Source organism: Perognathus longimembris, chromosome 15 (assembly GCF_023159225.1).
Source record: "Perognathus longimembris pacificus isolate PPM17 chromosome 15, ASM2315922v1, whole genome shotgun sequence".
NCBI classification, from domain to species: Eukaryota; Metazoa; Chordata; class Mammalia; order Rodentia; family Heteromyidae; genus Perognathus; species Perognathus longimembris.
In genome coordinates, this window is record NC_063175.1 from 20,377,118 (window position 1) to 20,402,072 (window position 24,955).

At 42.4% G+C, this 24,955-nt stretch overlaps 1 protein-coding gene and 1 long non-coding RNA gene across 2 annotated transcripts in view; one reads left to right on the top strand and one right to left on the bottom strand.

The window, feature by feature from the left end:
• Npc1 (NPC intracellular cholesterol transporter 1) overlaps positions 1 to 16,279 on the bottom strand; it is a 53,846-nt gene extending 37,567 nt beyond the window's left edge. The window contains exons 1-3 of the mRNA XM_048363640.1: positions 16,096 to 16,279; positions 2,848 to 2,970; positions 1,666 to 1,772 (exon numbers count right to left, since the gene is read on the bottom strand). Coding sequence (XP_048219597.1) covers positions 1,666 to 1,772; positions 2,848 to 2,970; positions 16,096 to 16,152 — 287 coding nt within the window. The 5' untranslated portion in view covers positions 16,153 to 16,279. The remainder of the gene's footprint in view (positions 1 to 1,665; positions 1,773 to 2,847; positions 2,971 to 16,095) is intronic.
• LOC125364184 lies at positions 5,982 to 19,011 on the top strand. Its single transcript, XR_007213436.1, has 3 exons — positions 5,982 to 6,634; positions 8,523 to 8,525; positions 19,000 to 19,011. It is a non-coding gene; the product is annotated as an uncharacterized LOC125364184 (long non-coding RNA).
• The last annotated feature ends 5,944 nt before the right edge of the window (positions 19,012 to 24,955 follow it).

The window sequence follows — 24,955 nt, forward strand, 5'->3', positions numbered from 1 at the left end:
TTTTTGCCAATCCTGGAGCTTGAACTCAGGGCCTGGGTGCTGTCCCTGAGCTTCTTTTGTTCAAGGCTAGTGCCTTGTTTTGTTCAAGCCAGAGTGCCTCTTCTGTCCTTTTCTGAGTAGTTTATTGGCGCTTAGAGTCTCACAGACTTTCTTGTCCAGGATGGCTTCAATTCTGAGATCCTCAGATCTCAGCCTCTGTAGTAGTTAGGATTACAGGTGTGAACCACCAGCTCCTGGCAGATTCTAACTTCTAACCAACTATTATTTTATATAAAATCCTGAGAGAACAATTTAGTGATGGTTTTCCACTCTGTATTATCCATTTCCACTAAGAAGCAGGGTTTTCTTTGTGGAAGCTGGCTTACGCTAGCCACCTACAGTGATATCTGCAAAGCACATTTTCTTATCTTTACATTTGTTCCCCATCCATGTTCATCAGTATGCTGAAGTCTGACAAAAGTTTACAAAGTTACCACAATCTACTGACACCAGCTTGTTCTTTTACCCATTCGAAAACTGCTAGGTAGGCCTACAGAAGAACAACTATTGTGCAATCCATTTGCACTGGATTTGTCACAGAGAACAGATGAACTCTGAAGACAAAATGAACTTTGACAAACCAGTCAAGTACACAGAGCAAGCTTAGCAGTTGTTAAGCTACTAAGGATCTGTTATTAGCACATCGTTTCAATACAGGGAGAGACATGGGACATGCAAAGCAGGGGCGGCAAGGAGAGGGAAACAGCAGCACAGGACTGCATGGATGAGGGCCAGGGTCTTGAAGGTCCATCAAGAACCTCTCCTCACAGTGCACCAAAAATTCCTGTCTGCCTTTAGAAAGAATAATATGTCACTTGCAGGGAAATGGATGGGCCTTGAACAAACCCCATTAAGAGAAGTAAGCCAACCTCAGAGACACAAATGGCACGTTTTTTCTCATATGCAATGCTAGATCGGAAATACATTGGGACATGATAAATTATACAGGACTCTACGCATTCACACACAGTGAGACCAAAGGAGGATATTATTAGGGGAGGAATACAAAGGCACAATGCCTATATGCTTCTGATCATATAAAATAATACTTATCAAAATGACCTCAGGAAATGGAAACAAGAGGGTTTTTTCCTTTGTTGTCATTACTTTCTCTTTGTCTTGTTTGTTCACTTTTCTTTGGGAGGGCAAGGGGGCACAGAAATGGAGGGACAAAAGGCGAACAAATGCAGCAGTGGTACTCACTAGACACCATGTTGAAAATGAACTATACAACTTGTAGGTGGGGACAAGAGGGAAAATTGAGAGAGGGTGAAGGAAGGGATGTCACTGTCTAAAAAGAAAGGTAATCTTGCCTGGCTTGTAACTGTAAAGTCTTTGCACATCACCTTTATAACAATAATGTTTTTAAAAAGTTCCTGCCTGAAAAAAGCTACCCACAGAGCAGACACCTTGTGGGGCCAGGACATCTCAGATGAGAAAGCAAGTCTGTAACTACAGGAGAACTAACTCAAATCATGATTACTTCCCTCTTATCCTTGACAAGTTGGAAGAATGTGTTATTAAATAAAACAGATCTAAAACTCTGACTTTTAAAGGGAAATCAGAAAATTACTGATACCAAGTACCCAAAACCCACTGGTTCTGTTTGCCCAGCAGTCAACCTACCTAGACAGAAACTGTAGAGGCAGCTGCAGGTTACTTTTCAATGTGTGAAGCTGCTGAACATCACAACAGACACTGACGTTGTTGAAGAAGAATCCTGGACAGAGTTCCTACAGAGCAGCAGAGTTAGAGGAAAGACAATGTTTCCTTTTATGTAGTTGAGAAGTTCTGGCATAATTCTTTTAACCGTATTATTCATAAACTAGAGATTCTCAGGTAGAAGTCAAAGAAATATCTCTAATTCTTTTCTTATAAGATTTCTCTTTTGTATGACAATTATTTTTGCTCTTCTCATATTGTGTGTGTATGTGCACACTTACATGCCAGTACTAGGGTTCGAACTCAGGACCTTATAATCATTCTGACCTCGGCTTTTTTAAGGCTGACACTCTACCATTTGAACCACAGCTCTATTTCTGGCTTTTTGGTGGTTAATTGGAGATAACTGTCTCATGGACTTTCCTGCTCGGGCTGGCTTTGAGATCCTCAGATCTCAGCCTTCTGAGTAGCTAGGATTTCATGCTTGAGCCACTGGCTCCTGGCCTTTTTTTTTTTTTTTTTAAGTTCAATTGTAACTGCCTTTAGCACACAACTTCCCTTATTACTCCAGATAAAGTAAAAATTTTATTAGTTCTAATAAGGGAGTAGCTCAATATGTCAACTTGATTTTTGAATACTTAGGTCTCTAAAACTAGTCTTTTCACCTAGCTATTCCCAGTTTTTCCCCCTTACTTCCCAGTGTATTAAGGTGGTAAAAATGCTAATAAAGCAGAACCCTGCTAGCAGTCAAAATTCACAGGCTTTCGGGGAAGCACAGAAAATTCACTAAAAATGAATACAGGAAGAGGAAGCCACAGCTTAGTAACAGGAGAGTCTCATCAGGGCCTGATATCTAGCAACAACAAGCTAAATTGGAATTCATTGTGCTTAAGTCCCAAAGAGTTACATCTGAGGTTCTGAGGTATGAAGGTTAGTCTCTAAATAGTAAGTAACCTGCGACTGGGAAACATCATAAGAACAAAGTCAGCCCCTGGAAAATTAGGCCTCTGGAGTTATGTTATTTTCTCTGTATTGCAGTTACAGGTTAAAATCTGGGATAAATATTTAAGCCTCACTTCATCATTACCCTTAAGGTATAAGCTAGAGGATCTTATGACCAGCATTTTGTGTTCCTAATGAACTTACCTGTACTAAGTCATACCCATCCTTAGGCAGTGGTTTTGGTGGCCCAGAATATTTGCAATTGTACCTCTTATCTCCAGATGCAACTCCACATTCTCCATACCAAACACAGGACTGTGAAAACACCTACCGAAAGTCAATACAAAACGAGATGTCACAGGTTTCAATGGAAAAACAAATTTCAACAGGAAAAAGTGCTCACTCAAGGACAATTACAGAACCTCTCAAATGCTGCCTGAAAAATGTTACAAAACGCAAAACATACTTGTTAATTTTTTTTATTTTTGCCAGTCCTGGGGCTTGAACTCAGGGCTTGGGCACTGTTCCTGAGCTTTTTTTTAGTACTCTACCACTTGACCCACAGCACTTTTTCTGTTTTTCTGGCTTTTTCTGTTTATATGGTACTGAGGAATCGAACCCAGAGCTTCATGCATGCTAGGCAAGCACTCTACCACTAAGTCACATTCCCAGCCCTTGTTAAATATTTAGAACAAATATTTTTAGTATTTTAATAAAAACAGAAATACCCAAAGTAGATTTTTCAGGTCAGTGAAGTAATGGATATTATTTATATGATTTATACTCCCTATGTGTATGTTAAAAAAGAAACCATAGTTAGTTACTTTAAGATGACTAATTTTACAATATTTAGAAAAGCAAGATACTCTAAGTTAGTGATTGCTAGGATATTAGTTTTGTACATCTCCACAAGGAACTATATAAGCTCTAAAACAGGGGTGGGAGAACCTTTTCCTGTCAACGGCTATTTGGATATTTATAACATCATTTGCAGCTATACAAAATTATCAAGACAGGCTGACAGCCAAGGGAAGCCAATGAAAAGTCTGTCCTATCATGTGCCAAATGATTTCAAAGACTTATGAGGCTCTAGAGAGGTCAATGTTCCCACCACTGCAGGGTATGTAACCTAAATGAAACCACAAATACCAATAACCCTACCTAAAAAAGGAAGAGGAGGAACACTTCGTCCTAGAGACTAAAGTAGAAGTAAGCATTGCATATGATAACTTTAAAGAAAGTCATCTAAGCAAAAGTAATTTTTGGATTTTTTGGTCAGTCATGGAGTTTGAACTTAGGGACTGGTGCTGTCCCTAAGCTCTTTCTGCTCAAGGCTAACACTCTACCACTTTGAGCCACAGCGCCACTTCCATATTCTGGTGGATAACTGGAGATTGGAGTCTCACCGACTTGCCTGCCTGGGCAGGCTTTGAACCATGATCTTCAAATCTTGGCCTCCTGAGTAGCTACGATTACAGGCATGAGCCACAGGCACCCAGCTGCAATAGTAATTTTTAAAAATATCTTATGAAAAGCGTTCTCAAGATCCGATACTCATATTCCATGTGAGAGTCACAAGGCTGTAAGAAAATTCAGAAGTGGGAAGGATGCAGTGTGAATCAGCACTCTGTTCTAAGGGCACTACCCAAAGCAACCCATGAGTTGCATCATAATGAGCTGGACAGCACAAAGTACCCAGCAAGCCTGGGACACAGCCAGGCACACAGCAAGCCAGGGACATTGCCCCACAGGGAAACAGAAGAAACCAAGAAACAATCAGGACCCCCAAGATACCTAGTGGAATAGCCATTTAAAAAAATCAGTAGGAAGCCAAGGACCAGCGGCTCATGCCTGTAATCCTAGCTACTCAGGAGGCTGAGACCTGATGACTGCAGTTCAAAGCCAGCCAGGAGGGGAAAGTTTGTGAGATTATCTCCAATTAACCACCAGAAAACTGGAAGTGGCACTGTGGCTCAAGTGGTAGTGTTAGTCCTGAGCAACAGCTGCTCAGGGACAGTGCCCAGACCCTAAGTTCCAGCATAGCATGCATACATGCATGCATGTTCACACACACACACACACACACACACACACACTCAACAGAAATAAGTGCGTGGATTTTCTCCGGTGACAGTGGCACTGGATCCACAAATGTGAGGAGCAACATAAGTCTATGTTGGTTCCCAGATAAATACAAATCCCACAATGGTCTCTGAAACTCTAAAATACACAATCACACTTGGTGTGCAACACACACTCCAGATATTATAAAAAATAAAAATACAGAAAATCCATGGCTGTAATCCTACCTACTCAGGAGGCTGACGCAAGCAAATCCAGAGTTTGAGGGTAGCCTTGGAAAATTAGTGAGAGCTTGTCTCAATAAAAGGGCTAGGGTGCTGGGGATTCAGCTTGGCCTTGAGGAGGGAAGGGCAATGAGAGCGCTCCTGAGATGCTGCCCTTCCCCCAGCCCTGGGGCAGTGTGGAAGTAAGCCACACCTATCTCCTTCTGGGTCTGGAACCAGAAGGGGTAGCTTTGACACCATCCCCCACCTTGCACCAGCGAGCACATGTGCTCCCTTTTCACAGGCTTTGCCCAGAGGGCGGCACTATGGGAAGTGACATTAGCCCATGAGGGAGGTCCTTGGGAGCTGCTCTTGGAGGGACAAGCTCGCCAGCCTATCACCAGCTCCTGCTCAATCCTCGTCATCAGCACTATATTACTGTAAGCCCCTCCTGAATAAACCAGATTGCTCTCCTAAGCGTCACCGATATCCATGTGCGCCTGGCTTCCTTGGTGGGTAAGGAGGGAGGAAAAGGGGATCTCGTTTGTCTGCGTGCACCTTAGGCTTGCCCGTGTCCCTTCGCTCCACCTTGGACGCCCACAGGTGGGGCGCCCAGGGGAGAAGGTGAAAAGGGGAGCACCAGGGGAGGGGAATCTAGCCCGGCACTAGGGTACTATTCTAGCATGAACAAGACCTCGGCACTGTAATACACACACATACACACACACACACACTCATACACTCATTACTTATTTTCTCCTTCCCTTCTATCTGGTTTTTGTTTTTTGAGACAAGATCTAGCTTGGTGGCTCAGGCTGGCCTTGAATGCTCAATCTTCTGGTTTTAATCCCAAGTGCTGGAATTATAGACAAGTGCCACTATACCTATTCCTCTTTTGACCCATTAAAAGTCACAAGTTCAGGCTACAATGAAGGGAAATTATCCAAATGAGGAAGTGACAACACTAAATGTAACAATACTAAGAAATGCAACTCTTGAGTTTTAGTCCATCACCCATTTAACTGATACCTGAAGAGGTGAAAGCCAATTATTAAGGTGGTTAAAAGGCTGACAGTTACATCTAACTTAAAGCAAGGGTCCCTTGATAACCCTCATAGAATTCTCAACTAATTGGTTGCCAAGCGGGTCTCACAACAGAGTTAAAAGGAAAATTTCTTAGACTAATAAGTTTAGTAGAGTTTATTTGTGCAAGGTAAAACAAAAGCTGATTTCCAAATCCAGCAGACCCAGAACCAGAGCAGGTTCTGAGAAGGCCAACAAACAAGGTGATGTCAGCACTGATAGAAAAGCTGGAGGGAGGCACATAAAAACAGTTTAATCTGCTGTAGCAGATTCATTAAGTCAATGGTTACAGCTTCATTAGTTAACTGGGTATAGGATCTCCTGCAACCAACCATGCCTCATGGGAGAGATTAAATTCTTTCCTGATTTGGCCTGTCTGCCACCTGGTTATCCCAAGTCTGTGGCCTTCCACAAGGTTTAGTTAACAAGAGAAACCCTGTAATAAACTGCAGTTCCACAAGACACAAAGGAAAGGTGTCTGGAGCCTAAATTCCCTGTCTTCAGCATTTAGTGCTACAAAGGCAAACAAGATGACCCAACACTGTTCCACAGAGATCATCCTTCCTAAATGACATCATTTATTTCAAGGCAGAGCTAAATACTGTTTCTACGAGTCTGGTAGAGTCAGGAGCCCTGGGTTCTGATCCTAAGAACTCATGAAGCGTTTAATCAATGCCTCCAGAGAGTTGACCACACTTAACTCATGTTACTTAACCAGGAAGAAGTTTTCTCCACCTGCGAAATGAAGCTTATAATCATTGCAAATCTCACAGGTTTGAAGACCAAATAAGGGAATATGTACTAAGTACTTAGTAAAACACATACCAGGAAACAATGAAATATAAAGAATTGTTAATTATTCTCAATCAAGAGGTTCCAAGGAACTGTAGAAAATAAAACAGCTGAGGTCTCTTTGGGTCTGAATCATCACCCTTAGGTTTGCTTCTCATAAAGTCACCCTTCCTACAGCAGTAGTCCCTAAACAACTGGCTTGGGGTATATTTCTCACCATAGCTTTTGGAGGGCTTTGGATCTGCACTTTCCAAGACCTGAGGTTGAGTTGGTTCAGCAGATCCACATAACCTCAAGTCATATATGCATGTACTTAGGTAATCCTGCATTTAGCCTTGAGACTGAGTACGCATATATGGCCTTGTGTGACCAACCTTGGCCAGATGCTACTTTGTCTATAAAGGATATAAACAGGCATGACTAAAGGATGGGGAAAATGTGGTGATACCACATCTGCTGTCAATAGAGTACAGAATGTGAACCTGTGCACAGAATGAAGCTGGTACAGTTATGAGACTATGCTGGGATGAGCCAGTGAGTAGTGTGCTGCTATGCTATAGGCTGCTATTGTGAGTGCTAATGATGAAGCTCTGGACCGATAGCTCTGAATAAACATGACCTCCATCCGCCTACCTTCCCTGGTATCTTTCTGTGGCCTGTGTAAATCAAAGGAAAACCCGAGGCCTAAAAGGAACTGGCCACATTGGTACCCAATAGCATTCACAAGGCACTGCATTCAAGGCAGTTTTTAAGCGCTCTTCGTACATCAACCTAATTAATCCTAATCAAGATTTGATGTGGGAGGTGCTATAATAGTAATTATTGCACGTAACTCATAAGTGCAGAAATCAAGTCATTAAGAGACTACATAATTTGTCCAAGATTTCATAAACAGTGGCCCAGCCAGCATTCAAAACAGAGCAATCTGGCTCAGAAACAGACTCTCCATAAAATGGAACCTACTGTATAATTAAGGCCTTCTTTCTAGTATTGCACCCACCCACTCCCATGGCAAAGACAAGGAAGAGGTTAGATGACTTACACTGCCACCCTGATGGGAGAGGCCTCTTTACCTGAGATCTCTCCCCTCCCTTCTCCTCTCACTACCATCTTCACCTAAGCCTCTTCAGAACCTCCACCACCTGGTTTCCTTATCAACATTTATTGTTGTTGTTGTTGTTGTTATTGCCAGTCCTAGGTGCTATCCCTGAGCTTCTTTTGCTCAAGGCTAGCATTCTACCACTTGAGCCACAATGCCACTTCCGGCCTTTTCTGAGTAGTTTTCCTGGCAATAAGAGTCTCATGGGCTTTGCTGCCCAGGCTGGCTTTAAACCATGATCCTCAGATCTCAGCCTCCTGAGTACATATGTGAACCACTAGTGACCTATTTTGTGGATTTACCTGGGGCTAATTAGCCTAGCTTTGGTCTTCTTACTTTTTAAATTTCTCATAGGAAAACACATATACTTACATATATATACATAACCACACACAAGGGTGGTGACTTTTTTGTTGTTGTTAGTCCTGGAACTTGAACTGGAGGCCTGGGTGCTGTCCTGAGCTCCTTTGTTCAAGGCTAATGTTCTATCCACTAGGATTATAGGCATGAGCCACCACTGCCTGGCTTAAATTGTTTTTTCACAAATAAAATCTTAACCTTTTACAGATAGGCTTTTGGATCTTTTTGAACAGCCTTCCACTGTATTTATCAAGATCCAGAAGGTCAAACTCCAGTCTCTGACTCCAGTGCCAGAAAATGAATGTATGTGTTGTTTCCTACTCAAGTTAGAATTTTACCCACCTAGGAACACCATCTCTATCCTTCTTATTGGGCTTTCCCAAGACTCATTTCCTCCTACTAAATTGAACTCTGACTACTCCATCCTGGGCTTGGTCCGTGTTCACTAAGTTGGTGAGCTGTCTTCCAACGGAACAGAGGCATCCTTGGGAGACCCCAGAGCAGAGCCAGTGCTCTGGAGCACTGGCACTTTCCTCCCATCTGTGCCATTGCAACATCTGTTTGTCACATTCCATAAGCTATCTGGTGGATCTGGCTGGGGCAGGTGTGGATAAACTTTGCCTTAAAGGGCCAAACCTTAAATAGGCTTGTGAGCCTGAGGTTTCTGAGACAACTACTCAATCCTGTCTGTTAAGTTCTCAAATGAAACCTCACACAAGAGTGTGTGTGTGTGTGTGTGTGTGTGTGTGTGTGTGTGCGTGTGTGTGTATGCATGCGTGTGACAATTCCCAATAAAAACTTTACTCGCAAAAACAAGCTCTGGGGCTGGGAATATGGCCTAGTGGCAAGAGTGCTTGCCTCGTATACATGAAGCCCTGGGTTCAATTCCCCAGCACCACATATATAGAAACTCCCATATGACCTAGAAACTCTATAGCCATGTAGCTACTAAGTTCTAGATGAAGGCCTGGGTTCAATTCCTCAGCACCACGTATATAGAAAAAGCCAGAAGTGGTGCTGTGGCTTAAGTGGCAGAGTGCTAGCCTTGAGCAAAAAGAAGCCAGGGACAGTGCTCAGGCCCTAAGTTCAAGCCCCAGGATTGGCAAAAAAAACACAAGACAAAAAAAAACAAAAAACAAAAACAAGCTCTGGTCACTGCTTCCTGTTCTAGACTCAAACAGAATGTATATATTTGAGAAGAACAAGAGTATTTTCTTGCTTTTATCTCAACTCCCTTGTAAAATAATAATAACAGTAATAATAATAATGAAACCTAAATGTTGTAGCCCAGGGGTAATAATTCCTTTGGATTTCACTGCATTCTTCATCCAGCAACCATCAAACACAATGAGTAGAAGCATCTGACTGGGTTATATACATTCACAACTCAAAAGATGCCTGTTTGTTTAGGCTTCAATCTAGAACTTAGTAGCTACATGGCTATAGAGTTTCTAGGTCATATGGGAGTTTCACAATGTACTCCAGGGTTTAATTACTGGGTAGCTGACAGGGTAAGAAAGCTTCTTTGAACAGTAATTGGGCAGTTCAGGAAGGGGTGAGAAGGGTAGGGAAGCCATTTTGCCATATACTAGCAACTATAGTAATTGCTAAACCTGACTCTCCTAGGAAGTTCCACTAGTACCAATGGAACACCAACCAGCAAGTGTCTCATACTCCAGGCTACCTTTAGTAAATAGTTACTGAACTACACTGAATGGCATATACGTACACTATGGCATAGAGTTACAGGCAAGGGAACTATGGCTCAGTGATGATACTTTGAGGTGACATGGTTCATAAGTGACATGATTTTGAAGCAACTTCCACCCCATTTTACTCCTCAAACCTTTCTCACCTGTAGCTACTGCACTGCTCAAACTCCAATCCTGTCATCACTAGAGACAGGCTGTCCCACCCACTGTCCTCCTTTCTTCACAAACACTTGTACAAATCATGACTATCATTCCTATCTTAAAAAGATCATTCCTATCTTAAAAAGATGCTTAAAAAGCATCTCCCTAAAATGGTTGTCAGGTGATTCACTTCCTCAGTGCAACTGACAATCCTCAGCCTCAGAGCAACTACCCCACACAGCTGAGAACGCAGGGCTGGGTCCTTCCAAGTCTGCTGTAGTTCTGTAAAGGCAAAGGTAGTGATGGAACCTGGAGACACCCAGCTCAATTGCCAGGAAGTGAACGAAGGAAGGAAGGTGACTGCAATCAACTCCACAGCCCACTGCTTCTCTAGGAATCAGGGGCACAGGTATGGCTAGAAAAGCAGGTGGAGGAAGTGACATTATTCTTTTGGAATCAGGAAGACAGACCAAAAAAAAAAAAAAAAAAGACAGTATCAGAAAGACAACCACATAAATATGGCAGTGCCTTTGGGGGTACAGGCTAGGCTAGTTTGATTTCTATTAACAGAAATCTTTGGTGATTTTTTTTTATAGTATACTAATCTGGTATAAATGTATTCACACATACCAAATGACTGTGTGTGTGGCCAACAGACCGGTCTGTTGGTGGATGTTTAAGTCATATACTTCTAGACTTAGAAGGGCTCAATTAGTCCAAATTTGGAGATAATTCCTTAGTTTACAGGTTACCTCGCCCAGTATCATCTCACTAGTTATAACTAGGCATGTATAAGCTCCACTAACCCTGAGTTTGAAAAGTGGCTGCAAAGCTATAGGACTAAAACAAAACCATGAAAGTGAGGGTGAAGATACACTCTCTCTGATATAGCCTCAGAATATATGGAATGTTCACATAGTGTGGCAATAGAGCAATGACTGAGGACTGTCAGGACTGCTAGGCCAGCAGGCTAATTCCGGCACTGATTTATTATCACCTTTTGAGAGAAGCCACATTAAAGATGGAGACCTGTTTGGAATATGATATGTTACTGGTCATACACAACTTGCTGAACACCTGTTCAATTTAGTTTGCTAAGCATGAGTAACCAGGCAATAATATTTTCAGTCTGAATAAACTAGAACACAGAAATCAGAAGAGAGCAATTCAAACTCTCAGCTAGCCATGTGACCTTGGCAAAATACGAGCTTTAATGTCACTATCTGTAAAACAGGAAAAACAGTATCATACCTGTACCAAATAACTTCCGTGGGAACAAAACATCAGATGTAGGTAATCAATTAGCATTTCCATCTACTAAAATATGAATCACGGGGCTGGGGATATGGCCTAGTGGCAAGAGTGCTTACCTCGTATACATGAGGCCCTGGGTTCGATTCCCCAGCACCACATATACAGAAAATGGCCAGAAGTGGCGCTGTGGCTCAAGTGGCAGAGTGCTAGCCTTGAGCAAGAAGAAGCCAGGGACAGTGCTCAGGCCTTGAGTCCAAGCCCCAGGACTGGCAAAATATATATATATATATAAATAAAATATGAATCATTTCTATCATTACTCCCATCTTCCCCAGCTTCCTCTTATCTACCTGATACATATTAACTCACAGATCAGCTCATAGATGGACACTTTAAAACAAAATTTTTTATCAAGCCTTTCCCCCAAGCCTTATCAACTATGAACAAGACAGGGCCAATAACTAACATTTCTATAGCTCTATGTAGTATATGGACTGCTTTCTGAACTGGTTAGTTATTTAGCCCTTTGCATCCTATACTTTTCCCAGAGCCCCTATTGTATGTTGAATAAATTGATTTGAATTCCTTTTAAAAAACTAAGGAAGGGATTGTAACAAGATAAAGAGCAAAAGTTTAAAGTTTTTCTGAAATCCTCCCAGTAGCACACTTGTACCACACACTTATTAACTTGTGTTTATTTAGAAAATACATATTTTTAAAGTTTTGTTTCCATAGCAAATATTCCAAAGACTCAGATTAAAAGAGGATGGTCAAAGGAAAATAGTTAGCCATAGTGAGTCATTGCCACCACCAGAAATGAACTACAAATCGAATTTTGGTTGCCACTAATGTCCTTCAAAAAACATTTAGAGGCCTAAAGATTTAGTGACTAAAAAGTCAAATGACAAGAGTCCAGGACATATTAGGTGATGATAAAATCTAGTTTTCATGAGTACCCTGGGAAATAGGCATAGCTGTTAGTCCAAGTTTATAGAGGAAGAAACTGAGGCTGTAGACGCTAACTGGCTTGTCTAAGACTCTCTCTCTCTCTCTCCTTGCAGTACTGGGGCTTGAACTCAGAGCTTTACCCCTAAGATTACTCTTGGGAAGAGTTACAGTTAAGGTTTTAACTAAAGCTTTTATCAGGCAACAAATGCTGTTGCGGCAGCTTAAGCAAAGATTGAGGACTTCAGAGGGAAGACGCTCTAATAGAGGAACAGGACAATATCTTTCCTGTCAACTGGGGACTTGGAACATGATCATCTCCCTCCCTCCACCCCATACCCTGCAAACAATTTGGCTTAAGAATAAGATGTCCTTTGTAGAGCTGAGGGTAAAGGATGGGAAGGGTTATCTGATCAGATCAGAGATAGTAGGTAATATGCCATGCCTAAAACACTACATCCCTTTTCAGACCAGAGGAGAGGGAAGGATTACCCAGGAGAGAGGTGTTACTGTCTTCCCAATCAAAGAGGCTCTTTGTTCTGGGTGGTATAACAAACTTGGAGAAATACAAAAAGCTATTCAGCAAATCCTTTTCTCTCTTCCCACTTGCTAAACAATAGTAATTAAAAATCTCTCTTTTCCCCTAGATAACTTACCTTAGTTAACTGATACCTAATCACTCCATCAATCAAGGATAGTCAAGAAAGTCTGGAAATTCACTCCAACTGCACAGTTGTTCCTTATTCGTCCATACGAAAAGACTAACCCATTCCATACCCCTTGAAAAGCCACTTAAATGCTTAAACTTCCTACTTAAACCTCAATTAATTCCAAGTTCCTCAAGAAAAAAGATAAAAATTATAGCTTGAGATGTGTGTGTGTATATATATAGTTTATCAAAACTTCATACATTATTTGGATGGCAATGCTTTAAAGACATGCATGACCTGTAAATAGTAAACACTGAGAAAAATAAAGATCTCCTTTAAATGTGTTTCTGACTTTAAACAATTCCAAGACAATCTGGTGAGTGCCCAGACTCATCAACCCGAAGCTGTTATTGGTATGAATTCTACAAGTTGATAACCCTCTTCCAATCTATTTAGTTTCCAAGCTTCACCCCTTCTGTTCAGATACAGTAAAAGGCTCTAAGCAGGGGGGAGTTAACATTCAAAATATCAATAGGGACATTTGTAGTAAGAACTAGTTAAGACTTCAGATATTTCGCAAGAGATTCACAATCAACCTCTGACCTATTCCAAATGCCCTGGAAGAAGCATTCATGGGGCCATCAGCCTTGGATACTACCTTGAGGTTAAAGCACTGCAGAGATTCAGTTAAAGCTGCTTCATAAAGTGAAGCCTGCTGATCAGGTTCTAGCCTAAATGGCCGCACTTTCTCAAAGGCAAATAATTGCTATTTCTTGAGTTACTGCATTAGGCACAGTGATGAAGTCTCTCTCCATCCCTACTACTTAATTCCAGCAATTCTCTGGGATATTTATCTTCACAAGAAACTGAGGTGGAGAGTTAAATCCTCAAAGCCACAGAGCTATCCCAAACAATCTCTTCTTCCTTCTGCTTTCCCTCCCAACCAGACATCTCTGGGTTCGTCCTGATTTCTGATGTGTGTTTTCTGTAAGTCAAACCAGCTGAGGATTTCTATCCCATAGGCCTGGGCCCTTACTGGTGAGCCATATCTATTCCCTCCTGAGCCCTACATGGAGGTTTTTAAAACATGGATTTTTCTAGTCTATGGAAGCTCTCAGTTTGCCCTTCTCTCTGATTCACTACTTTGTCATTACTGACAGGCCTACTAGAAGGTAGTTAGTGGGCATGAGGCAAATTCTCAGAGGCTCACTCTTTCATCTTGGTTTAATTAGCACCCAATCATTGGGCATTCCTCCACTCCCACACATTTCAAAGAGAAAACTGTAGGCACACAAATAGTCTGACATCTCCCTAGGCTCCTATACTGACAACAAGTTGACCAAGGGTGGTCAAGATAGTTCCAAGCCTCATCCTTCACCAGGTAATTGTGACAAGGAGATATTGTCTTTGTGGGCTTCAGTTTCCTGAGACATTACAAACAAAATAAAAAACATAAGCAGTAACCAGTAAGGCTGGGTGTGGTAGCACACAGCTGTAAATCCATCCATTTGAGAGGTGGAGGCCAGATGATCTCTGGTTAGAAGCCAACCATAGCAAAGTAGCAAGATCCTATTTCAAAAACAAAATATAAACTAAAAAAGATGGGTTTGTAGCTCAAGTGGTGGAGAACAGAACTTTGGGTTCAATAAAAATAACTTATGAGGGCTGGGGATATAGCCTAGTGGCAAGAGTGCCTGCCTCGGATAAACGAGGCCCTAGGTTCGATTCCCCAGCACCACATATACAGAAAACGGCCAGAAGCGGCGCTGTGGCTCAAGTGGCAGAGTGCTAGCCTTGAGTGGGAAGAGGCCAGGGACAGTGCTCAGGCCCTGAGTCCAAGGCCCAGGACTGGCCAAAAAAAAAAAAAAAAAAAAAAAATAACTTATGCGAATTATTTGTTATGCTAGTACTAGGGCTTGATCTCAGGGCCTGGATGCTGTCCCTTAGCCTTTTCACTCAAGGCTGGTGCTCTACCACTTGAGCAACACCCCTATTTCCAGTGTTTTGGTGGCTAATTTAAGTCTCATAGCCTTTCCTTCCCAAGATGGCTTAGACCCTTGATCCTCAGATCTCAGCCTCCTAAGTGGCTAGATTACAGATATGAGCCAGTAGCTCCACTATTGCCTGTGGCACCACAGGCTCCTGCAGTCTTTACAGTTCAAACCGACTTATGTAAGGCACCAAGGATAGTTAGTTCTTTGTTGCTGGATAAATTTTGTTGCCTTTCTTCACCTTCTCTTACACCTCACTCCTCAGAAAAGGAAAAAAAAGTGGCCAGATACTTTAAATCAATTCATGTTCTACCTATTTACTAATTTAAATTCTATATATACAAGTAGAAATTTTCAGTGGTTAAGTAAGGTTCATATCTCTTTCTGTGCTGCTTTTCTCTGATTCCTACATCTTAAATAGGAGAAACTGGGTGATCATAGTTGACACTGTTACTGAATTCTTCCTGGTCACCAAGTGTAAGGGACCACAAAGTTGTTGATCTCAGAGCAAGAATTCAAGGATGGGCACAGATGACTCAAGTAGAGATAGGTTCAATAATGCAAAGCACAGCTGCAGCAAAGCAAAACTGCACTGTCCAGACAAGAGTGTGGGCAAGCTCAAGGAGCCCAGCCTGGGGAGGAGGGTCTCTAGATCCCAAGTTTCTACTGGGGTCTGTAGGTGTGGAAAAGCTGGTTATGTGTCAATTCCTCTCAAATGTCGGATAGGAGAGTTCTTGGCCTGGGATGGTCAGACCTAGACGGTCATTTTCTGCTGCCCAAGTTAAGCAAGCCCCTGCTGTTGGATCACAAGTTGTTTCTTCATGTCAGCAGGCCAGGACATGATGGTAACGACATGCAAGCCATTCTCGGGTTTCTTAATTCCCCTGCACAACTCCCACATCCCAATGAGCTCGACACGGACAAATAAGTCCCCAGGTGTCGCCGCCTTCCACGCCAGAGGGAAGAGCGAGGCGCCTGACAGACCCTGCAGTGGGACGACCTCTGGGACGGCAGCCGTCCACCCAGACCCGGTCCTCCCGCGCCCCTCCGGCCCTACGCCCGGGTTGCCCGCTGCGAGGAGCCTTCACTCGGCCCCGCCACGTCCCCCACAGCCCGCCCGAGTCGCCGGCGTTCGCTCACCGCCGCTGGACAAAGCAGCAGCAGCAGGAGGCCCAGGGTTGGGCCTCGCGCCTTCATGCTGCGACCGCGCTGGGCTGCGGACCTCGGCGGGTTCGATTCCCTCCTCTAGTCGCCCCGTTGGCCGCTTCACTTTCCGGGGTTGTTTCGGGACCGGCGCCTGACTAGGGAGCGAGCAGACGCAGGCGGCGGCGGGGTGCGCGCGCAGCTCAGGAAAGACAGAGGCAGCGCCGACTCCTCCCCTGCTGGGCGGGGCCTCTGTCTCCCCAAGCGAGTTGCGGGACAGTGTCGAGGGGCGTGGCCTACATGGCGTGGGCGGGGTCTAGATGTAGTGGGCGGGGCCAGACCCTAACAGTGCCGCGGCGTAGGCGGCGGGGGATCCCTCGGGGATCCCGCTCTAAGCTCCCGGGCGGGATCGCTGCTTGAGGCTAGGGTCCAGCAGATCCGGACTAGTAGACCTTTGGGCTCTAGGCTGGGAGGACATTTCTGGGACAGTGGTAGACTATCTGGTGTTAATGTTTTCACTCGTTCAGGCACCCCGTTTTTCCTCCCGGGCTTAGAGTGGGTGAGGGTAGCGTGGGAGCTTCTGCCCAATTAGGACTTCACGTACAGTGGAGTGTTTGCTTATTGTGACTCCAGTAAATACTCGAAGCAGTTCTACCACCTCAATAGCCACCCTCCAGCCCGGTTGGTGGCGGTGACGCGGTGTGGCCTGACGGCTGTGGTCCGATGGCGGCGGGCGGGGTCGAGCGACGCGCCGCCGACACCGGGTCTGCGGACGGTCAGCTCAGACCACCTTTGCGAAAAGCGCGAAATCGCACCACCTGCTGGCTCGCTCGCGCCTAGCAGGGAGCCCGATGGGAGAGCCGGACCACCAGCTCGGACCCCAGGGAAGCCTGACCACAGAGCTAACAGTTTTAGGTTCTAGGCAAAAGGAAACGAAATAAAATTAAAACTTGGCATCTTCGTCTTAGAGTCATGCATTATTAATATATTGGCCTTGTACTTGCTTTTCTTGTATTCATTTCTGGTAACATTTTCACTTCCATTTCAGTTATTCAGTCACTAAAAAGCACCAGCATTACCATTTTGAAGTTTAAAAAAAATGAAGTTTTGAAGTTTAAAAAAAATTCTTTGAGGGGAGGGGGCTTGAACTTAGGGCTTGTCTGCTATCCTTAGCTTTTTTGCTCAAGGTTAATGCTCTACCATTTGAGACATAGCACTACTTCTGGGTTTTGGGTGGTTACTTGGAGATAAGAGTCTTAACAGACCTTGCTGCATAGAATGGCTTTGAACCATGGTTCTCACATCTCAACCTCCTGAATAACTAGGATCACAGGTGTAAGCCAACAGCAGTAGCATTCCCTGGGAACTTTAGTAGAAATGTGAATTAAGCCCCTTCCGAGGCCTTTGAGTCAAGAGACTGGGGATGGGTCTAGCTGTTTTTGTTTGTTTTGTTGTTTTTAACAAACCATCCCACTTGTAATCCTACGTATGCAGGAAGCTAAGATCTGAGGATCATGGTTCAAAGGTAGCCCAAGTTATCTCCAATGAATGCCAAAAGTGGGAAGTGGCTCAAGTGGTAGAAAGCCAACCTTGAACAAAACAGCTTAAGGGATAGAGCAAAAAGGCCCTGATTTCAAGCCACAGTACACACACACACACACACACACACACACACACACACACACACACACATACACACACGACAAAAAAGACCCCCAAACTATCCAAACAAGTTGTCTGTGTGATTCCATTGTACACTCAAGTTCAGGAGCCCATCAGGAACCTCTGGTATAATGGTTTGGGGGGTGCTGAGTGGGCAAGAGCTTTCCAATTTTAGCAAAGTTTTACAGGAAATAAAGCTAAATAATTTGCTGAATAATTAACTTGAGTAAAGGGAATTTCAAGACACATTTCTGGGGTAGGCATAAGTTTTGATGCTCTTGAAATTATGTCCCCCATTCACCAAAACCATAACAAAAAAGATCTGTTAGACATGTCTTTTTCTGGTCCCAGTCTTTTGTACAGCTTCAACAATGACCAAAATCCTAGGAAATACTTTAAAAAAGAAAAACCCACTACATTTCTGACACTTTACCCCTACACTAACTTGAAAGCTCCAAAATGAACTCGTTAAGTAATCTGTTGTTTATAGTAGAAACTTTGAAAATGCACAAAAGTTTAGAGACAAAAATCACTCATAATCCCATCGTGATAAATGATTTATGTTACGTTCTGGCATATTTTAGTATGGTGGCAACTTTAAAAGAGTTTTTTGTTTGTTTTCTTAACACTCAAGGTGCAGTAAGAGCTAATAATCCTAGCTACTGGTAAATGAGTGATTAGAGGATTGTGGTTTGAGACCAGCTCAGGCAACAAAAAGTTGGTGAGACAGATGAATGGATCCAAAAAATATAGTACCTATACACAATGGAATACTACATAGCGATTAGAAATGGTGAAATATTGGTATTCGCAGGGAAATGGTCAGAACTTGAACAAATAATGTTGAGCAAGACAAGCCTAGAACACAGAAAATAAAGGGGCATGATCTCCTTGATATATGACTGTTAAGGTGGGGGGAGGGGGAGACAGTAGAGACCAGGTCTGTGAAACCAAAAACTTCTTGTCAAATGGTATTTCCCACAGGTTTGGGTTAGCGACCCTACATTATGTAACTAAAACCAAACAACTACTCAACATATAAAGGCCAAAAATAGACCACTCAGTGGATCACAATAGCTCAAAAGCTATGTATGTATGTTCATATAAGACAAGGATAAGCAAACTCTATTGTGGACGTTACATTTAAAGTCCTAGGTGAATTTCCTTTGGCGTAGGCCACGTGGCTACTGTCTATGTTTTTGGTACACTGCGTAATGTATATATGTCTACCTGATCTAGGGAAGGGAAAGAAAAACAGGATGTAAGATATCACAAAAAATGTACACACTGCCCTATTGTGTAACTGTACCCCTTTTGCACAACACCTTGTCAAAAAAATTGTTTAATTAATAAATAAAATTTTTTAAAAAGTTGGTGAGACTATTTTAACATGCATTCAGTGGCATGCACTTGTCATCCCAGAAATTCTGGGAAGCAAAAATAGCAGGACTGCTGTCCAGGCTGGTATGGGCATAAAGTGAGATCCTATATTGAAAATACCAATGCAAAGGGTTTGTGAAGTGACGCAATTGGTAGAGTACCTACTTACCCTACCAAATACGAAGTTTTGAGTTCAAACCCCAGTACTACAAAAAAACGAAGAATACTTAGTATTACTCCCTTTCTGAGTACCATTCAATGTTGATCTCAGGATAAAGGAAAAACATGAGGAGGAATGAAATTATTCTTATGTGCCTTTATAAGTATATATAAGCATCTTTTAGAAAACTACTATGTAGTTGAAAATACTATAGGTATATGTGGATATTTAAACTAAGTAAGATATATCCAGTTTCATCTTGCTTTTTCACATTTAGTAAAATGTTTTTGTTCCTCATTACTTTTAAGATGTCATTAAGTGCATATAACACTTCTGAAGGTTGATTCATGTAGCCGTTTAAGAGCAGAAACTAAGTCAATTAAACCCAGATTGCCAAAGCACCAACTATCTCAAAACAACTCCATTTCTCTCCTTAGATTCCTGGTACTTGTGTACACGTGAGGGGTTTGTGTTGTCTCAGGAACAACTCTTGACTTTAACTTTCTATATACTTACTCAGGCTCCTGGGCATGTCTGCACTTTCTGTGCCCTTTGCTTTTGTGATTCTGCATCAAAGTCTAAACACTACTAGACATTTCCCTTGTAGAGAGAGAGGAAAATTGACCCAAGACAAAATTCTGTTTAGCTGGCAGAGGGCAGGGGAAGGCTCAAAATATGCATGTTAATAGTTTTTGATCCATTACATAATTTATTTAATCAATCTCTTTTTGGACATTTAGTTTGACACTGTTATTGGAAATAATTATGTACTGAATAGCTTTGTACTTACATCTTTGCAGCAATCTTTTTTTTTTTTTTTTTTTTTTTTTTGCTAGTCCTGGGGCTGGAACTCGGCCTGAGCACCGTCCCTGGCTTCTTTTTGCTCAAGGCTAGCACCCTACCACTTGAGCCACAGCACCACTCTGGCTTTTTCTATATATGTAGTGTTGAGGAATAGAACCTAGGGCTTTATGTATATGAGGCAAGCACTCTACTACTAAGCCATATTCCTAGCCCCTGCAGCAACCTACTTTAAACAAAGTTTTGTTTTGTTTGTCTAGTACTGAGTATTGCCTTGCTTGTGCTAGGCAAGGGTTACATCCTTACCTGTTTTTATTTTGAGACAGCATTTGGCATAATTGCCAAGTTTGACCTCTAATTTATAACCTTTCTGCCTCAGCCTCCTAAGTAGATGGGAACACATGCATGTGCCACCATGCCTTACACAAACATTTATATTTGGACCAGAGGAAATATGCATCTATAATTTCATTATTGCCAAATTGGCTTTCAAAGAAACTGCAGCCTGGGCGCTGTCTCTGAGCTCTTTTGCTCAAGGCTAGTACTTTGAGCCACAGTGCCACTTCTGGTTTTCTGGTGGTTTACTGGAGATAAGAGTTTCTCAGACTTCCCTGCCTAGGCTGGCTTTCAACCGTGATCCTCATATCTCAGCCTCCTGAGTAGTTAGGATTACAGGTATGAACCACCAGTGCCCGGCATACTCTTGTCAACAATATTTTGGAGTGCCCTTTGCCAATACCAACACTTTGCCATTCAGACAGTTGAAAAATAGAATCTGTAATTTATTTTATTTCTTAGTTAAAGATATTGCACTAGACATGGTGATATCTGCCTCTAGTGCCAGCACAATTGAGATCTTTAATTTGTATTTCCTTAATATAAATACAAATGAGAATATATTATAAATGAGAATAAAACATTTTCATACATTTTAAAGTGACTTCTTTTTTTTTGTCTTTTCTTTTTTGGTACTGGGGATTGACCCCAGGATGCTGTTTGCTAAGCAACACTTTGCCACAGAGCAATAGCCCAGACTGTGACTTCACTTTTAAACGTATGGTGGCTCACCACACCTGATTCTAGCTACTCAGGAGGCTGATCTGAGGATCACAGTTTGAAGCCAGCCAGTCAGGAAAGTCCAGGAGACTCTTATCTCCAAAACTACAAAAAAAAAAAAAAAAAAAAAAGCCAGAAATGCAGCTGTAGAGCATGAGTCTTGAGGACAAAAGCTCATCCGAGAAAGTACCCTAGCCCTGAGTTCAAGTTCCAGGACTGGCACACAACACAAAAACAAGCAAACAAACCTTTACTTAAGCCAGCTGAACTTTATAGACATCTTCATTTAAAACGGCTTACAGTTATAACTCATGACTTTAGTGTGGATGGTCATGACTGACTCAGACTTAGGGCACTGCTCATCAGCTTTATGATAAAGTGTTACTCATCCTAGAAAAGCACTGGAGTTGGTGATTAATCTAGCCACACATAGGTTGTGTAACTTCCATTCACTGGAGAAAAGCCCTGTAGTTTAGCACTGAGGAAATGGATTCTGTCATGCAACACAACTTCCTTTCCCTGGGGGGTAGTTTTTGGTCAAATCTTTTCTAAAATAGGGGATCTGACTCCTTTAAAGTGAAAACTTTCTTCCTAAGTCCATAGTTAAAACTTTTTTTAATTGCAGCAAGTAGTGACAATCATCACATTTCCTTCATTGAAGACTGGAGTGTTATTTCCTAGTAGGGAGAACAGACAGCAGAAATCATTCTTTTTTGTTTACAGATAGGAAGCCAACAAGGCACCAAAGTACAAAATATCCTTAATTAGCTTCAATTCTTAAAACAGGTCATTACACACTTATATTTTAAAATTGTCTTATAAAGTACTAACAAAAATAAGTATAAGACTACCAGGAACACATTCTAAGACTTTTCAGACTAAATAATTACATACTTTTTAAACTAAAGGCTCAGGAAAATCAGGAAGCCTGTAGAAAATTTCTGTTACTAATTTACCTCATTGTGCTTAGTAGAGTAAGCAGAAGTAAAAGGCAGCCAGGCAGGAGAGCCCCTAGGAATATTAAATTATTTTAATTTTTTCGATAGCGTATATGACTTTGTATGTTTTGTGTTACTATAACACAGTATACCTGAGATTGAGGGATTATTAAGAAAAGAGGTTTCAGGCTGGGGATATGGCCTAGTGGCAAGAGTGCTTGCCTCGTATACATGAGGCCTTGGGTTCAATTCCCCAGCACCACATATATAGAAAATGGCCAGAAGGGGTGCTGTGGCTTAAGTGGCAGAATGCTAGCCTTGAGCAAAAAGAAGCCAGGGACAGTGCTCAGGCCCTGAGTCCAAGGCCCAGGACTGGCCAAAAAAAAAAAAAAAAAAAAAGAAAAAAGAAAAGAGGTTTCTTTAGTTCACAGTTTAGAGGTCCAGAGTCCAAAGTCAGGAAGCCCTTTTGTTCAGCTCCTGGTGGTCCTTCTGGATGCATTAAAACATGGCACACAGTATCACATGGTGGGAACACAAGCAAGTGCAGAGGAGTGGCTATTGAAGAGATCACATGATAAGAAAGGAAGAGAACTGGAATCCAGTGGCTCACTGTAATCCTGGCTACTCAGGAAGCTGAGCTGTGAGGATTGAGGTTGGAAGCCAGCCCAGGGAGGGGAAGTCTATGAGACTTACTGCCAATAGACCTATAAAAAAAAAAAAATCAGAAGTGGAGCTGTGGCTGAAGCAGTAGACTATAGCTTTGAGCAAAAGAAGTTCAGGGACAGTTAGGTCCTGAGTTCAAGCCTCAGGACTGACACAAAAGAAAACAAGGAAGCAACTGGGGAAGGACCAGGCGAGTTCTTTAGTAACAACATTAATGTACTCCCCTGAGACTCCAGGGACTCAGGATGAAGAGATCAGTCACATTCTCCTCCATGACCATGGTCAGTCCTGCTCCAGTCACCTCCCACCAGGCCCCACTAAATTACAGTGTCAAATATGTCATCACACTAATGTATGTAATGAAAATCTGTAATTCAATTAGGCAGATGATTTGCATAGGAAGTGCCAGTTTTATCTCTGAGGATACTGACCAAATTGAACCAAATTAGATTAACATTAAAGAAAGAATCATGGTGGGCAGAATGGTATATTATTGATCAAGATACAAAGTTGACATATTGAATTAAAATAATTTTGTACAACTACTTATATATAATAACACAAATCATTTACATGTATGCAAACTAAAATGCAATGTCCTAATAATGTTGTGTTAGGTGCTGGTAGCTCATACCTGTAACCCTTGCTACTCAGAGGAGGCTAAGATATGAGGATCATGGTTCAAAGCCAGCCCAGGGAAGGAAAGTCCATGAGACTCTTATCTCCAATTAAACACCAAAAAAGTTGGAAGAGGAATTGAGACTCAATTGGTAGAGCACTGCTCAGGCAATAAGTGCAAGCCCCAGGACCAGCAACCCCCCACCCCCCCGCCACTGTTGTGTTGAAGAATTAAGTCTCAATATGAGATTTGGAGGCGAAAAACCATGTTTAAAACACAGCAGCATATAACTGGTGTCCTTCTTTCTCCCTGCTCTCGCTCTAACCCCATATTTTGAAGGACAAGGGCATGAGCTGATGTGGGACAGAGACATGAAAAATCCTCATACAGCATGATAGATTGTTGTGGAAAGTGAATGAGACAATCTTAGCTAAGTATTTAGCACATACCCATCCTTTCACAAACATTAGTTTTTGCTTTTTTATTGTTGCCATAGTAATAAGCTGTGATTCTTAATAATATAATCTGTAACACATTCCCAGTAAAACCGAATCTGTAAGATTCTGCTAACTCAGGCATCCAAGCCATCTTGTTTTAAAGGTAGGAACTCGGCTTTTCATCCCTATTACCAGTAGGCCCATCTCAAATGGCAGTGTAACTCCAGGAAACTTTCTATCTGGGGGTGCTGGTTGTCTCTGGGTATCCCTCCCAGGGTGGTTAACGATGAGCTATAGCTTCCTGTGGTTGCAGAGAGTGCATAAGAAGAGGGAAAGCCAAAGCAGCCATGAGGGTCTTTTCCAGGATTCCAGTGTTGCTTCTGACACCCGAAGTTCTGCAAAGCCATCAGTGATTTCATAAGAGAACACCACCACAAAGGACTTGGGAGTGGGGAGTGGGTATCCTAGACACAGAATAGACAATAGGAGCTTTCCATTTCAGTGTCTTTGGTGACTAGCCTAGGATTTTTGTTTCTTTCCTGAATGAAAACTAAATGTTCTCTATAGTAGAAAGAAAAAAATCTTAAGTCCCTTCAGGATCCCAAATATCAATTGAAGAGCCAGACTTTGAAGTCAGGCCCCACTTTACCATGCAAACCCAACTTTACCACGTGAACCTGAGATAAGCAGGCCCTGTGAAACCCAGAACAAGCTTATTAGGGCCCAGCCGGTCAAGAACTCTAACCACTGGGGATACTTAACTCTAACTGCCCCCAGAATGTCTGAGCCCTGTGCCTTGAGCCCTCAGCCAATGAGATTTGTACCTGTGTCCTAATCTTGCTTGCTTGAACACCGGATGGCTGCAACTTTGTTTTTTGTCTTTGCTTGAACACCTGATGGCTGTAACTTTGTTTTTTGCCTTTATAAGCCCTGTGCAATCGCAGCTTCCTCCTAACCTCCTCTGTGTCGGTGGGTAGAATGAGGCCCGGAGTTGCAGCTCGCCTGAATAAAGTCTTGCCTTGTTTTTGCATTTCGAAACGTCTGAGTCTTGGTGGCCTTCTTGGTGGTCTTCTTGCGACTTGGCATAACATCAATATGTTTTACTAACAGAGTTGTAGTCGTTGCTCTAAAAATTCCATTC